This window comes from Mytilus trossulus, chromosome 2 (assembly GCF_036588685.1).
Source record: "Mytilus trossulus isolate FHL-02 chromosome 2, PNRI_Mtr1.1.1.hap1, whole genome shotgun sequence".
In the NCBI taxonomy this organism is placed as follows: Eukaryota; Metazoa; Mollusca; class Bivalvia; order Mytilida; family Mytilidae; genus Mytilus; species Mytilus trossulus.
In genome coordinates this window covers 19,759,760-19,778,023 of record NC_086374.1, presented here as the reverse complement: position 1 = coordinate 19,778,023, position 18,264 = coordinate 19,759,760, and the positions used below count along the sequence as shown (strand labels likewise).

Sequence of the window (18,264 nt, the reverse complement as noted above, 5' to 3'; positions counted from 1 at the left end):
ATTTTATCAAAAGGGGAGAAGATACAGTCGACAAAATCATACTTAGCAAACTATGATTGAACAAACAAACCGACCACATTTGGCAGTGCTTACTAAAGTGCTTCATAAGTGTAAAAAGTAGGCTACAACAAGTGGAACATATTCATGATTTACAGATACAGATTTTCCAAAACAGTAATCCAAAACTTGATGGTGTTTGTCATAATGTCTTATTGATAACTTCAACTTTAAAATTTGAATAGTTATCAAAAGTACCAGGATTATAATTTAGTACGCCAGACGCGCGTTTAGTCTACACAAGACTCATCAGTGACGCTGATATCAAAATATTTATAAAGCCAAACAAGTACAAACTGGTTTTTTTAAACATCAATCATCTATCAATGAATTTTTCACAGGAACCACAACATGTGGAATATCATATCAAAAGATGAAATAGAAAAAAAAACTGAACTCCTAGGAGAATTCAGAACGGAAAGTTTCTTTTACAAATTAATCTCTTTTATATCAAGTAGTTATTTTATGTCTCTAGTTCCCAATTTTTAGATGGTAGTTATGATATCGGCAAAATTAAATACTGTAACCATAGAATTGAGCTAATGTAAATCTTCGAAAAAAAGTTTGATGTTCAAGTAATAGACTGTTCCCAGCAGGGACAAAATCCACATTTAAAAAGAAAAAAAAACACCGAGAAAAAAAGAAAGAAAAAGCAACTGTACACATAACTTTAATGCAAAACTTGGACAATAAACACTTTATAAAAGAGAGCAGATGGTGATGACAACAAATAGAATATTTGAGACAGAGCAGATTTCATTAATGGCAAATCAAATTATGACAAGTCAATGAAACTTTTTAAATGTGGCTCAAACTTGACCATTAACTTCGATAGAAACGCTTCCTTGTAAGGAGTTACCCAAATCAAGGAAATCATGGTGAAAAGGTTAACTTTGGAATATCGTATTACCAGATGTGTGATATATACACTTCATATGCTAGCGCCGGCTGCTGATATTTTGCTACTCATGAATGGAAATTTACAATGGGAAAATTCAAGGTATCGCTTTTGTCGTCAGTTAAGTTCGAAAATCTGCTTTAAGTTATTTGTAAATGCAAATCAATATTTGAAACAGACTTAAATGTATGTGTAGCAAAACATATGGATAAGTGTAGAGAAAACATTTCAAACATAACAAGTTTAAAAACTGCAGAATTGCAACAGAAAGATCGTAATGACAACGTAGATTTCAGGTTGAGTAACACTGAAGATGATGTTATTGGGCTAAAGTGGCGCTCAATGAAAAACAACATAATCTTTACTGGAATTCAATTTCACTCAGAAGAAAACACAGATGATACAATTAATTCCTTTATTAAACAAAAGTTAAACATTGACAAAAAAATCAACTTCATTTCAGTTCACAGATTCTGGAAAAATGGTCGCGGAGGTAATCGTCCAATTTTGGCAAAATTCATTTCAACTAAGGACAAAGAAATTGTATTAAAAATGGATTCAAATTAACAGGGACACATTTTGGAGTACAAGAACAATTTCCAAATAAATAGAATAAACAAGAAAACATGTTATACCCGGTAGCAAAACAGGCCAGAAGAGAAAATAGGAAAGTACTGTTGGTTAGAGACGAGCTGTATATCGATTGTAATCTATTCAAACCGAATATGGAAACATCTAGATCTGGAAACGAAAAACTACAATACGCATGTGCCGATCTGCAAAATACACAACGATACTGTAACAAAAGACTAACACCAAGTCATGAATCTGAATCTACACAACTCTTAACTAAAGTGTGCTGTACATGAAAGCAAGTTAGTTCAATTCAAAAGTGAAAAAGGAACTTAATTTCGTCAAAATATTACTTTGCTATCAGACTTTTTTTTATTTTATAGACAATCCGGTACATATTTAAATATTTCTATATAAACCTCATGTTTCACAGTTGTGACTGAGGATAACGTTGTCGTTATTATTTTCTGTATACCATTGTATTTACAAAGGTAATCGGAATAAACTACAACTACAACTCTTTAATTCAAGATCAGTGTATTGATTGACCGATGTTTCCTTAACGCGAAGTGTCAAAGATTTCATGCATGTTTTGGACGATGACAAAAAACAATTACATTAGGTAGGTCTTGCAATAGAGGAAGTCAAGGTTGATGGATTGGGAAATTTGACCTTCCACTTGAAAATGAAAGTGGGGAACCTTGTCTTACAACAAGCCACATACCCATTTCTCAAAAGATTGTTGCATAGGTTATTTACGTCCAGTGTCAAAAAGTTCGTGCATGTTAAGGACAACGACAACTAAAACAAAATAATTGCATTAGGTAGGTTTTGTCTAGAGGACGCTCGGGTTGAATGTTGGAGTACTGTGGCCTTCCCTTTGAAAATGCAGGTATATGGGGAACTTTGTCTTGCAACTACCGTCAACGCACCTCTTATGAGACAGACTTGATATAGGAGCAAACATAATGAATAAAACACCACTGATATTAACCGTATACACCTTTAGTTGTTTTGATGATTTCCATTAACAAAATAATTCAAATTAAAATGAAAAGTTTTATGATTATGTTTGAATGTCCCTGTGGAACAATAAAAATATTTAATTACTTTCATTGGTACATTGTGTGATGTGATATCCCTAATCTGTCTTTCCTCTTCCAATACAGCATCAATGAAGGTTTCAATCCATTCAGGTCCACGAAACACGACTGGTGATTCCTCCTACCATTTGGGGATAGAAACTTTCTGGTACCCCGAACTGAACCCCTTCATTTGTTGGTATCTGCTTGTGCTTAAAATCTCCATATTCTGGTCTCATGATTCTTCTTGTCCGGTCAAGCATTTAAAGTCAGCGTTAATGGGAAAAGGGTGTCTTTGCGTCTTCGTATATGCCCTGTATTCTATTAAGAGAAATCTGTTGAAAATCTATCCATATACACCGTTGTTTTTGCAATATTTTTTTTTAATACTTGGAGACAAAGATTTCAGATTTTTTTCCATTATGTTTAAAATTCTGGATAGACACCTATTGCAATTTGTTATCAACACATGATGTGATTAATTTTCCCCTTTCCTCACGTACAAAAAGTTTATATGATATCAGAAGAGTTTTCAACGAGTAGATTAGATCATATGCTCCTTATCGATACTAAAAACGTTAATTGATATGGTTGCGTCTGAGGGTTGCGTTCTTTCGCTTAAAATTCTCTATTTGAGAAACCTGTGTATTAAATCAAACCCCTTTCACATTAGTACCATTATTTGATTTTTTTCTCGTTTGTAGTATTGATTTTCATTTGCGATATATTCGAAATTATTTTTTGACAACTAATTGTTACTGCGCGTTTTTCTCTGTACTAATTGCTTTCCCGTCGGTTGAGATAAAGGATGTAGATGAGGGGTTGAGAATAAAGTCAGAAATGAGTAACCGTGATTGTTTTTAACCCACATTCTCTAACACAGTCATACCAATTATTCATATTTTGAATGTTTTAGTCCAGTAGAGAAATTTGGTAGATGTAGACCTTTTCCACTCTCTATTATTTTTCAGAATTTTGCGGTAATATCCTGCACGTGACAAAAGGCTCCAGTATATAATTTTTGAAGAAGAACATTATATATTTATGTAGCTGCTCCTTAATAAAGATATACCACATATAGTCTATAATATATTAAAAGCGGAATATTCAGATGAATAAATAAAATAAGCCTACATTGATTTATGAATTGGTTTTTTTAACAGAAAAACACAATAAAAATATCAAAAACAGTATGATTTAATTATATATACAATGATGTTTGTTTGAATATTGTTACCACGGTCATTCCATGTTATCTGTAGAAATGCTCTTTTTAAAAGAAGAATAAAGGGTTGTATTCAACTTAATCCATTTATTTTTCTTTGAAATTCATAAATACTCACTATTTATATTGAAATAGTATATTTACTTTCGGTTTAAACCGGAAGAAAAATAAATATTGCAAATATATATATGTACGAAAGAGAAAATAAGAAAATGTAACGAACGGTCTTCATCTTATGTAAAGATACCTTGATAGTGTAGACAGATATCTATCCGAGGTCATGTACAGGTACGTGACACATGCATTGTAAAACTGATATTATCGTTTAACAACAATTGCTTATTTTCAAGAATAACTGATTACAAAACGTAAGTAAATACTTGTTTTTTTTCCATGTTTGATTCACAGAATAAAACGTGAAACTGTTTCCTCATATTATTGTAGGCTTGTTTACAAAGTATTAAAAATATTAAATATAAATAAAGACAACAATAGTATACCGCTGTTCAACCGCCATAATTCGATTAGGCAAAAATAAGTCCGGGAAACAAAAACAAAACCGAGGGAATATATCCATAACGTGTAATCATAAAACAAGGTAAAAATAATATACTAAAGAAACTTTGACGCGTTGTATTAAAATTTATAACAGTGATATTATTCGTGACATAATTTGAATGCTAAAAATATGCATATATTCGATCTATTTTAAGTATACAGTTATCTATATCAAGGTTAGGAGAAGGGCAAATAAGGGCAACAGTAGTATGCCGCTGTTCAAAACTCATAAATCCATGGACAAAAAACTAAATCGGGGTAACAAAATAAAACTGAGGGAAACGCATTAAAATATAAGAGGAGAACAACGACACAACATTAAAATGTAAGACACATAGAAACGGACTAAGCATTAGACAAAATCCTATAAGAATCACAAATATAACATCAAAACCAAATAATACATGAATTTGGGATAGATAAGTACCATGAGTACCGTGACACGTCTTATAGTAACGTGAATTCACGCTAAAAAATTAGAGAAAACAAACGACACAACGGAAACACAACGTTAAAATGTAACACACACAGAAACAAACTATAATATAACAAATGGCCATATTCCTGACTTGGTACAGGACATTTTTGAAGGAAAAAAGGTGGGTTGAACCTGGTCTTGTGGCATACCAAAACCTCCCTCTATTATGGCCATGAGAAATATAACATTAAAATGACAACACAACATTACAGGACTACAATATAAATAAATATGATAAAATAATTGACCAAGAAACACAAGAATAAAAGCTAACAAAAGGCAACAAGTTTAAAATTTTAATATGCCAGAAGTGCATTTCGTCCACACAAGACTTACTAGTGACGCCCAGATTCAAAAGTTTGAAAGCCGAAACAAGTACAAAGTTGAACAGCGTCGAGGACCAAAAGTTAAAAAAAGTTGTGCCAAAAACGGCCAGGGTTTTCTGTTAGGTACCAGAACATCCCTATTATTTAGAATAATTTATACAATTGCAAACAGTAAATTTTATAAAATGACTTTACAAAAGATATACGATAAAACTGAAGTAGTAACAAATTACAGGAAACAACCGAGATACATTACATTACCCGACGAAATGCAACACATAAACTTTCTGGAAAAATCGCTCATCTCCTTATATTCATATAGTATGTTAATATTCAAAAACCAAAAAGACAAAATTAAATTACAATAAAATTGAGAAAGGAAATGGTGAATATGTCAAAGCGACAACCAACCGACCAAAGAGCAGACAACAGCCGAAAGCAACCAACGGGTCTTCAATGTAGCGAGAATTCCCGCACCTGTAGGTGTCCTTCAGCTGGCCCCTAAAAATATGCATAATAGTACAGTGATAATGAACGTCATACTAAACTCCGAATTATACACAAGAAACTAAAATTTAAAATCACTAAAAGACTAACAAAGGCCAGAGGCTCCTGACTTGGGACAGGCGCAAAATGCGGCGGGGTTAAACATGTTTATGAGATCTCAACCCTCCCCCTATACCACTAGCCAATGTAGAAAAGTAAAAGAATAACAATACGCACATTAAAATTCAGTTAAAGAGAAGTCCGAGTCCGATGTCAAAAGATGTAATAAAAGAAAATAAATAAAATGACAATAATACATAAATAACAACAGACTACCAGCAGTTAACTGACATGCCAGCTCCAGACCTCAATTAAACTGATTGAAAGATTATGTCTTCATCATATGAATATCAGGCACAATCCCTCCCGTTAGGGGTTTAGTATCATACTATCATAAAATATATGAGAAGAACATAACCCGTGACATGTCAACAATTGTTTTTTAGAAATAAATGTGTTTAATTCCGATGCAAAGACCCTATCAGTGAATCAATATTAAAGCCAAAATATGCAATCTTTTATGACCTGACAACAGTATCGTAACTATATCCCCTTCTTATAAGTTTATTTAAAGGTTTTGTTAGTTTCTGAGGAGAGTACTGACATTTTTGTGCTTTATAAAGAATATTTCCATAAAAAATTGGATGTGAAATACCTAAATGTATAAGATGTCTGCATGTTGAGTTATATTTACGAATTATTTCCTTATACCGGTGATAAAATTTAGTAAATGATTTGACCAGTTTGTGATATCGAAAACCCTGGTGTAATAATTTTTCAGTAATACATAAATTTCTCTCGCTAAAATCTAATACGTTGTTACATACACGAGCGAATCGTACAAGTTGAGATATATAAACACCATAAGATGGTGACAAGGGAACGTCACCATCTAAAAATGGATAATTAACAATAGGAAATGAAAAATCATCTCTTTTATCATAAATTTTTGTATTAAGCTTTCCGTTTATGATATAGATATCAAGATCGAGGAAAGGGCAGTGGTCATTGTTATCATTAGCTTTATTCAAAGTAAGTTCCACAGGATAAATTTCTTTAGTATACATACTGAAGTCGTCATTATTGAGAGCCAATATATCATCCAAATATCTAAAAGTATTGCTAAATTTTTGTATCAAATGTTGTTTTGATGGGTCTTTGCTAAATTTAGTCATAAATTGTAACTCATAACAATACAAAAACAGGTCCACAATAAGTGGTGCACAGTTAGTCCCCATTGGAATTCCAATAACTTGACGATATACGGAATCTCCAAAGCGAACAAAAATGTTATCAAGTAAAAATTGAAGCGCAAAAATAGTATCAAAGCATGTCCAATTGACATAGTTCTTTTGTTTATTGCTACTAAAAAATTATCTAAAAGAGTTTGAACATATGTACTCGCATTCCGACTTTTTAAATGCCCAGTTAATTCGGGATGTGAATTTTTTCTTAGTAAAAATATGAAGCAAAGTGGTATATAGGGTAGAAAAATCAAAACTTTGAACAGATTCAAAATCACCAATATATGCATGCAATTTATCAAGTACTTCCAACGAGTTTTTGACACTCCAAAAGTAATTAATTCCACTATTTTCAAAGGCCTTATTTGAACAATTTATTATCAGGTTTTTTATTGTACCAAGTGTACTAGTAAGTAAAACAGACAATTTAGTAGTTGAACAATAGCTATAGAAGATGAAATAAATCTATATTTGTAAGGTTTTTTGTGCAGCTTCGGAAGCCAGTACATAGTTGGGACTTTCGTTGTGTTTGGTTCTGCTTGTAAAGAAGTGGCTAAAAGTTTATGTTTGTTACAGATGTCGTTTTCTGAAAATGAAGTCAGTTGGAATGTTGGTGAATTCGTGATTTCCTTTTGCAGAACCTCTATATAAAATTTACGTCAAACAATAATGATATTATTAGCAGCTTTATCATGCTCAAAAGGAAGCTATTAAACCAAGAGTTCCAAATGGTGAAGTTGAAGTCATCCCTTCGTAAATTTTACGGACGCCATCACGAGTTGGTTGACCGTTATGGAATTATTGTTTCACAAATGATATCGGATATGTTCCTTACGTCGTAACTACAATCCCCATTCCCTTTCATGAATTTGACCTACCGAATTAGACTTTTTACCGGATTTGTAATCACATAAGCAACACGACGGGTGCCGCATGTGGAGCAGGATCTGCTTACCCTCCCGGAGCACCTGAGATCACCCCTAGTTTTTGGTGGGGTTCGTGTTGTTTATTCTTTAGTTTTCTATGTTGTGTCATGTGTACTATTGTTTTTCTGTTTGTCTTTTTCATTTTAAGCCATGGCGTTGTCAGTTTGTTTTAGATTTACGAGTTTGACTGTCCCTTTGGTCCCTCTTTTATCAGCCGGGACAAAAACAAATTTCTTGGCTAGTTCTGTTAGTTTATTTTTGATACGCGAAATAGGGTTTTTAAAGGTTTTTGTTAAGAGTTAAATGTTCTTTAAAATGTTGTATTCGAATATCAACTAACTTCATTACTGAATTAAAAAAAGAATCCAAAGATTTTCTGTCAGCTTTTTCACGTTTTACCCATTTCAAACAGTAGGCACGGAGTGAGTCGTGGATGATATTACGACACTCATTCCAGTTAATAGTTGACGGGGACGATATTTAAGTCCTTTACTGAGGAATGATTTTAACTCTCGGTCGCGAACGATGTTAAGGTCTCCTGTTATAACATGGGAAATTGGGCCATAGGTGTATTCTGCAATTACACGACATAGGTGTAATTTCAGTGATATTTACATCTTTACACAATTGGCTATAATTAAACACATATTTTCGGGTAGATTTCTTGTAAATATAACAAATGAGAGGGAGTTCAGTATTATCAAAATATCCAGGAATTTGGTCTTTAACAGAATGGTCGTTAAAAATACCGGCAATATTTACAAAATCAAAACCTTTATTGACATACTTTATTTTAATAAAATGTTTTTTCTGATCTTCAGGGCGATCAATTTTTGGAAACAGTTTAGAATAACAATATGCCATTATAATTTGGACAATTTCATACTTAGGACTGTAATATGAAATTGTGTTGCAATCCTCTAAAATTTTATTTAATTTATTTATAGGTAAAGAACAAAGTTTGGTTAACAGATAATGTCTGCCGTTGTTTTTGAAATAGAAATTAGGTCCGAAATATTTGTATGGTTGGTCCGAAATTTTCTGTGATTGCGATTTTTTCTGCGTCCATGAGAACGATTTTTACGAACAGTTTTAGAAACTATATCCAAAATGTTAACAAAATGTTACTCCCCGTGCTTAAGGTTTATGCTCTTATATTATACTAGATTATGGAGTGTGTGTCCGAGCGAGAACTTCTCTATGTTCATTACTTTAGGAATATCTATCAAAAAGTAGTATTTTAATATTCAGCCCCATTCATCTATTAAGTCAGACGTCAGTCGCTACCTTGATATATTCTATCTTTTGATAAATTTGTCGGGTAACTTATGACAATAAGCATTTGACGTCTTGAGCCGAACAGTTTTCTACTTTCTAATTTTTACACAATTCAATCTACTGTGTGATGGTCCATATTCTGGACGCCAGTCTTTGCTCCTTTGTATTAAATCTACATACCAAAAAACAAATATGAAGCTTAGAAATGGAAACATATTAAATACTAAACTAATATCTACACGTCTCCATCTTCAAAACCGCTTATATAAAAGTATCATTTATCAACACAGTCATCCTATTAAATATCTAACAGTTCAACCTTTAGAAGTAGTAAATAAGCAGCCTGGTGAATCTCATTCAAAGTTTGTACGATCACGAAAAATAATTGAATTAAATTGGATCAAAAAAATTACAGACAGTCTACCCTCTCGGTCTTAATGATAATATCATGGGAATTGGCAATATATCAAGAACCGATTCTGTTAACATTTTGGATATAGTTTCTAAAACTGTTCGTAAAAATCGTTCTCATGGACGCAGAAAAAATCGCAATCAAAGAAAATTTCGGACCAACCATACAAATATTTCGGACCTAATTTCTATTTAAAAAAACAACGGCAGACACTATCTGCTAACCAAACTTTGTTCTTTACCTATAAATAAATTAAATAAAATTTTAGAGGATTGCAACACAATTTCATATTACAGTCCTAAGTATGAAATTGTCCATATTATAATGGCATATTGTTATTCTAAACTGTTTCCAAATATTTATCGCCCTGAAGATCATAAAAAACATTTTATTAAGATAAAGTATGTCAATAAAGGTTTTGATTTTGTAAATATTGCCGGTATTTTTAACGACCATTCTGTTAAAGACCAAATTCCTGGATATTTGGATAATACAGATGTATTTGGTTAATACAGATGTATTTGGTTATTTACATTTTTTTCAACTTCGGTCACATAGCCCTTCAGATTTCCATCATCCAATCGATTCCAATCAACCATTTTTTACACAAAAATACCTGTACCAAGTTAGGAATATGACATTTGTTATCCATTCGTTTGATGTGTTTCATTTTAGGGACTTTCCGTTTGGGAATTTTCCTCGGAGTTCAGCATTTTTGTGATTTTACTTTTTTTCCATCTTGGCTTTCCAACCTTTTGTTTTGTGCTTTCCTGACGACAGGAAACACAGAAAGCGCCTCATTTTCAGTCACGACTTTTCAGTGTTCCTGGTCGAAAAGTTTATAGGAGTTTTATGCAAGTATTGATAATCAACTGATCATTCCATGTGATTTATTCTTATATTGTGAAGCAACTGTAATCGACAGACTTTAAACATACATAATAAACAAAATGAAGTTCCTCAAAGGTACACAAATATACTAAAGAAAAAAAAAACAAGAAAAATTTAATAAGTCATGTAAAAATATTATTGCTTTATCTTACAGTTTACGTACCGTCATGGTAACGATAGCGAAAGGTTTGGAATCGAGAATAAAATTATCTGATGGTAATTCAATGCCAATGTTTGGCCTTGGTATGTTTAATACTAGTGGTAATGAAGCTGAGAAAGCAGTAGTATATGCTTTGTCACAAGGATACAGATTGATTGATACAGCTGAAATTCATGGGTTAGTGTTTTTTACATACTGAACATAAATTTATATTCACGTATTGTCTAGTATAACAGGCTTCCATATTTTGAGATAGGAAAACATTACCAAAAAAATTAAATGAAATATCTTAAGAACCCAAATTATAAAGTTGAAGATGAGTGATATCAACTCAAAAACCCAAAGGAGATGTAAGACACGGTTCAATGAAACACAAATCCAAATACGACACAGAATATATAAAAAAGAAGATGTGGTATGATTGCCAATGAGACAACTATCCACAAAAGACCAAAATGACACAAACATTAACAACTATAGGTCATCGTACGGCCATCAACAATGAGCAAGGCCCATACTGCATAGTCAGCTATAAAAGGCCCCGACAAGACAATGTAAAACAATTCAAACGAGAAAACTAACGGCCTCATCTAAGTAAAAAAAATAAGTCACATTAGAAGCCATGCTAATTTCCGATGATCAAATTTCGTACATCAATTAAGAACATGCAAATCAAAATGAAAAACAAAATCTAAAAGGATTGTGTGAACTTAAACATAGTGACAGCAAAAAATGTCTATTAAGATGACACACAGACGTATCATAGTTGTAAACCGAATTCTACTAGTGACAGCAAAACTATAATTTGCCAATTTCAATCATGCTTCCTCATATACCTGCTGCAGCATTTATTGCATCAAAAGCACTTCCTAAACGACGTAATTACAATAGTGTGTGCATCAAAGATGTTTTTCTAGGTCTCTACGGAAGAGCAGTCGCTTTAATCCAAAAAATAGCAAAATAACAAAAAAATAATGTTGAGATTCCTGAAATGAAAAGGACCGTAGACTATAAAAATCACATTCAGGGCATGAAGCATTGGAAAGACTCTTTTGTTTTAATGCTTCATAGAATTAATATGTAATTTGTAAACTTTTGTACAAGGACGTATCCGAAAGTACATAAAGAAGATTTATACAGAAATTAAAAATAAAATATAGATTTTTTTGTTCAGCGTTATTTGATTTTTAGGATCGAAGAAGAGATAGGAAGAGGTATTGAGATGTCTGGCGTAGACAGAAAGGATATATTTGTTGTGAACAAGCTGTCTGAAAATGGTTACGATAGATGTAAACAAGTGTTCACGGAAAGCCTAAGGAAGTAGGTTCATGTTTACTCAGAAGAAATATTGATTTTTAGAATTTGTCGGTACATGCCACTCCCTTGAAATTTCGGTCTTTTTTAACCTTTGAAAATATGCCTACTAAGACATGCTACTAATTTGACAAATTTATCAAACTCTAAATTAAAAAAGGGAAAATTTATAAAAACTCGAATTTCAAACGAGTGGATCTAGTTTTCTCAATCTTTAATAGTATCCACTGTGATTTGTGTGGAGTGTTGAATGTCTTTTCGACCGTTTGTAATTCTATTTAATTACGTTGTTTTTTTGTTAGATTCGTCAGAGTGAAAGCACAATGAGACTTCAAAAACACAGCAAAACCTCGCATACTACAGTTGTTTTACTCTAGACATCGGTTCAGAGATAACCAAAAGTCGCTTTCTAATTAAATGAACACCTAGTTAAATGGGTAAGATACAAAATTCACGATTTAAATTAATCCTTTGTTTTTTACAGAATGAAACTGGATTACATAGATTTGTATTGTATTCATAATCCTGCAAAAGGAAAAAATGTGGAAACCTATAAGGCTATGATAGAACTACAGGAACAGGGAATGATAAAGTAAGTAATCACAAGCTTTCTTAATGTTGAGAACATATATTATCGACAAACTGTAATGCGAATGCAATTTATCATAATTTCACAATGAAAATATGTAAAATCTTTTCGATAAATCAAAGTTATAAAAACATATAGATAGTTATGCGCTTTTAAAAACAACCATTCAAAAATATTGATGGATGTTGAAAAGGATGTGTCTGAATTTTCATGAAAATAGCCCTAAAAAAGAGGCACGAAACATACCAAATGGACACTCAAACTCTTATATGGATATCAAACTGAAAAGACCATAGCTAAAATAGAAAAAAACAACAACAGAAGAACACAAAACAAAACTTGTTGATTCCTTGACCATAATTTATTATGTTGCAATATCCATTGAAAATGACATTGTCAACACGGGTAAAAGGTGTTATCGATGTTATTTCTAAAGAAGGGAAAAAGATTGTTGGTAAATGGTATTCTCCGTTTTCTCTTTAACAAATATATAACCACTTTGATCAATGAAATAGTTTTTTACATGGACATTTTTGGAAGATCGAGATAATTAGTGCACTTGAAACATTTAATAAACATTTATGATGTAATACTGATAAATTTCTATTGATATATATAGACATGTCAATCATGCAAAACAATCTATAATAAATATATAGGTCTTTAGGTGTCAGTAACTTTGGTGTTCACCATCTAGAAGCTTTAAAATCTGCCGGACTTCCAACACCAGTGATCAACCAGATAGAGCTCCATCCATGGCAACAAAAAACAGAAATTGTCAACTATTGTCGTGCTAATGGTATAACATTGATGGGATACTCACCTCTATGTAAAGGCAGAAAATTCAACGATAAGCTATTGGTAGATATTGCAGAAAGGTTAGTTTAAGATAGTACTACAGCTTGTACATAAACTATTTCGGACATATATTCTTTCTATTCCTAAGCAGTGTTCATTTCTCAGATTGTACGATAAACACATACTTGTAAGGGACAACATAAAAAAATCAATGAATGATAAAAAAAACTTAATTCAAATAGTAAGGGGGTAGGGGGTCACAATTGCTGCAGCTTTTGTTTAATTGACATCGTTTTTATATATATCCTTATTGGTCAATAAACTTTTCCCAAATTAAGCTAAGAAGGGGCGGGGACAAAAGAGGGGGGGGGGGGCGTCAGTAAAACAAACTGTATGAATTAAGGTTTTATCCTACATTGAACTGGTCGTCCCTAAAATGCGTAACCTATCAGTATTATTGATGAATATTTAAAATCTTTCTACATATATTTTACCTTGAAAAGTATTAGATCCGAACATTCTTAATCCAAATAAAACGGTATGTCATAATATAAACAATGCATAAAAAAGGACTGCTATACTGATATAACTGAAAAATCTTTATCTAACTTAAATGAAATTGTCAAAGCTGAATCTGTTGTGTATTAGAAATGTTTGCACGTTTTAAATGTTTGCTGATCATTTCCAATGAGTTATGGTGTTTTATAGATATAAGAGGTATGTACCTCAGATTTTGATTCGATGGAGCGTTCAGCATGGTTTCGTTACAATACCAAAATCCTCTGATCAAAGACATATAGAAACAAATGCCGATGTGTTCGATTGGTCTTTAAAGGAAGATGACATAGAATTGATGGTGAGATATGAGTAAATCAAATAAGATAACTGAGAATGAACATAAGAGAATATGTAATAATATTACCAATGAGACAACTTTCAAAGGATAAAAAGAACAAAGATGTGAATACTTACAGGTACAGTTTCAACAACGGAAAGAACCATGTTGTAATGTAGTTTATCAAGACTTCTGTATAAACAAAACACAACAAAAACCTAACTTATTCTACAATAATAATACATAAACAACAAATACGCCTGTCAGCAATGAAGGAAAATCACTGGATTACAGTTTCTTTGATTCAGACCTGTACATAAAGAATGAGGCAAGGTTTAACATGCTTGTGAGTGTTCTAACATCGCTCTAACACGAGACAGTAAAGTTATCGTTTATAAAATAAATATAATTAGGCTTACCTCATCAAATCGCTACTAGACAGAATTTATCCTTTTTGTTTTGATTAAATGGATTTTCAAATATTTTGGCTTATAGTTTTTCAGCTTATTTGACACCTAAAGAAACATTCATTGACGAAAAGGACATTTGGTGCAGTTAAATTAACATACTGGAAAGAAGTAACAACTAGGCAACATTTAACCAAACTTAAACACAATCATCACTAGGGTCTTTAGTTTAAAAAATGTGTCCGATGACCCTGCCTGCCAACCAAGATGGTTGACATGATGATGACTAAAAATAGAATAAGGGGTACAATGCAGTTTTTGGCTTATATCTCTGAAAACAAAAGCGCTCAGAGCAAATCTGACGGGGTAAACAATTTCATCACGTTAAGATCTATTGAACCCCGTTACTGGCTTGCTGCCCCTGAATCGGTAATTTTTAGGAAATTTTGTAGTAAAAACTAGAAATAAGTCAATATGACCAAAATTGTCAGTTGACCCCTTAAGGTAGTACAATACAAAGATTTTATAACTCCAACTACCAAGTTTTAAAATGCTGAAACTTTCTTAAAATTGCTTGAAAATTTATAAAAGTGGTAGTTTTGGATAGCTGACAGATTACTCTTTCAAATTAATGCAATGTTAGCATTATGCAACAATTATGTAACCAATTATAATGTTAACGGTGTCTAAAATATTTTTCACCAAATTTCCACTTTCAAATGAAATTAGCTTCTGCATAGGTATCCCTAGAGGCTTGATTTTATTATATGTTGTTCCTATGGTCATTATCTACAAAAAGGTGTCTCAGATTTCAGATAGAATGTATAGAACAAATTTTGCACCTAATTAAACATTATCTTCTTTTATGTGGTTAGGATGTTTCACTAATAGGAGATTTATGAGAGAATAGAATACAATAGAGACAATCTGAGACACTCTTTTGAAGCCCATGATGTGTTGATTAAGATTTCGTTAAAATTTTCTGTATAGTTAAATAGATGAAAGAGCTAAATTCATTCAAGTGACCTTACCCAGATTTTGCCACTAATTACATAATAATTGATTACATAATGATTGCATAATAAAAATATTACATTCATTTAAAGATTAATCTTTTATCTATCTATATGTACCTCTTTTATTATTTTCTATGCATTCATAAGAAAGTTACAGCATTTCAAATGTTAGTGATTGGAACTAAAAAAATCTTTGTATTGTGCTACCTTAAGGAGATATTTTCAGTAAATTTTTAACAATTTTTGTAATCTTAATAAAAAATCTTCTCCTCTGATACGACTGAGACAAAATTAACCAAACGTGGCCACAATCATCATTAGTTTGAAAATGTGTTCGACTACCCTGTACGCTATCCAAGATGGCCGACATAACTAAAAATAAAACATAGGGGTAAAATGCAGTTTTTTTGGCTAATATCCCTTTTACAAAAGCATTAAAAGCAAATCTGACGAAGGAAAAATTGTTCAATAGGTTAACATCTATGTGCCCTGAGATTTTTAGACAAATCAGGCAACCCGATGTTGGATTGCTACCTTAGATTGGTAATTTTTAAAGGATTTTGCAGCTTTTGATTATTATTTTCAAAATTATTAAAAATAGTGATAAACTGTTAGCATCAATAATGTATAGCAAAGTAAGATCTACAAATAAGTCAGCATGATCAAAATGATCAATTGACCCCAAAGGAATTAATGCCCTTTACAGTAAATTTTTTAACAGTTTTCGTAAATGATGTACATTTTTGTAAAATAAAATACAAAATATATTAGTCTGAAACTACTGGGCCAAGTGCAGTAAAGATGGAGATAATGGTAAACAGAAAGAATTTCAGTAAGATCTACAAATACATTACTATCACAAAAACACAGTTTTGTCATGAAGCCATGTGTGTCCTTTGTCCAAAGTTAACGACGCAGGCTCATTATAACCTCTAGATTAACGTATATAATGATATTTTTGAGAAAATTATTAACAATAATATAATTTATTAGTTAGAAATGAACATGAGAAATTGTAAAAACATAACTTTTCCTCTTGAGATTTTATATATTGTAGAAAACATTTACAGATGAATATTGCACCTGGAACCCTTGCGTTTCTCCATGGAACGGATAAATAATCTGCAATCATGCCAACAGTTAAACTGCTGGTCTGATGATATTCGCTAAGGTTGTTTTTTCATCACCATTGGTACGAACCTATTAAAAGTAACATTAAAGATGAACATTTGAGTAACAATTTGAACAGAGGACAACACATGTAATCTTGTTAACGGTAAATATCAGGGACTACATAAAATCGACGTCTATATGTTGTTAGAACATCAGACCTTCTAATTTTGGGTAGTTTCCTTAATCTAAAGTTTACAAGGATATATAAGTTATAAAAACTTATGAGATGGTGGCTAAGTAACAGAACATCATCAGTATATTTTAAAGTTATATTAAAGACTTAAGCAAGATGGTTCGTTTTTCTTCTTTAAAAATTCTGCCTTATATGAGTACAAAAACAAGTCCACTAGTAGTGGTGCACAAGTAGTACTAATTGCAACACCAACTGTTCGCTAATGTTAGATGAAAAATTAATTCACCAATATCAAAAAATATGTTGTTAATAGAAAAATCAAAACTTTGATGATATCATCATCGGTATATTTGGTGTGGAGATCAGTGTGTTTCCTCACAAAGTGAGATATTGCATGATATGATTGATTTCCACGCTATTTTAGTAGAAAAAACTTAATTCGAAAGTTTATGTAACTGGTCTCTAAAAAGAGCATTTAATTGTTTCAAACTTTTCGATAGTAATTCAAGCAATCTTATGACACACCAAAGAGATATTTTTAAGGGAATACAAAAATCGTACGACTTAACTCTTTTTTAAGATTAAGTACAAGGTACAATTGTTTAAAAGAAACTTTCTCATTATTCCTGAGGGTGGTTTTTATAGAGGCGGAATTCACAAAAATACAGCAAATATCTGTCTTTAGTGGTATCCCAAGCCCAGTAGTCAGCACTTCGGTGTTGACATGCATATCAATTATATGGTCATTTTTATATAGTAACTCTTTGCAAAAGTATGAATCATTCTAAATAACAAGGATTTTCTTATCCAAGGCATATACTACTTTGGCTAAATTCAACACAACCGTTTGGAATTCTGGGTCAATAATGCTCTTTATATTTGTTTGGCTTTTTAAGTATTTTGATCTAAACGTCAATGATGAGTCTTATGTAGAATAACGCGTGTATGGCGTATCAAATGATAAGCTTAGTACTCTTCATAACTAAAACACATTCCTGTATTAAAAAGAATACCCTCAGTCTGTTGAACCACAAATATACGTGTATTTGAAATTGACATTGAGTTAGACCCGAACAAACTATATTTCTGTTCAATCTATATGATTCTGGACTGTATTTTGTACCAAATTGTCAAAAATCTGCAATCTTATAAGAAAGTTATTCATTACCAAAATATAATTGACACTTTAATCTGAAATAAGAGAGGAAGCCCATGTTCACTAGTGACCACTGTAGCCAGGAATCGTAAAAAAGTGTCTAATAAATAATACAGATTGTAAGATTATTTATACTTGTATGGATACCTAACATACAACTGTCCTCACTAACAACGGTATATTGGTGGG

The 18,264-nt window shown here is 32.0% G+C and overlaps 1 protein-coding gene across 1 annotated transcript; it reads left to right on the top strand.

Annotated features, from left to right (window-relative positions):
- Positions 1-4,019: 4,019 nt before the first annotated feature.
- Positions 4,020-17,076, top strand: LOC134706695 (glyoxal reductase-like). The gene is made up of 7 exons (XM_063565867.1): positions 4,020-4,123; positions 10,649-10,831; positions 11,846-11,974; positions 12,453-12,560; positions 13,217-13,435; positions 14,064-14,211; positions 16,671-17,076. Exons 1-7 carry the CDS (start codon positions 4,116-4,118, stop codon positions 16,728-16,730), a joined length of 855 nt encoding a protein of 284 aa, XP_063421937.1. The 5' UTR covers positions 4,020-4,115; the 3' UTR covers positions 16,731-17,076.
- Positions 17,077-18,264: the final 1,188 nt, after the last annotated feature.

Excerpts from the sequence above, each read along its gene's own strand:
- LOC134706695 (XM_063565867.1), top strand. Across the intron at positions 10,832-11,845 it reads GATACAGCTGAAATTCATGG|GATCGAAGAAGAGATAGGAA; the intron begins GTTAGTGTTTTT and ends TTTGATTTTTAG. Across the intron at positions 11,975-12,452 it reads TTCACGGAAAGCCTAAGGAA|AATGAAACTGGATTACATAG; the intron begins GTAGGTTCATGT and ends TGTTTTTTACAG.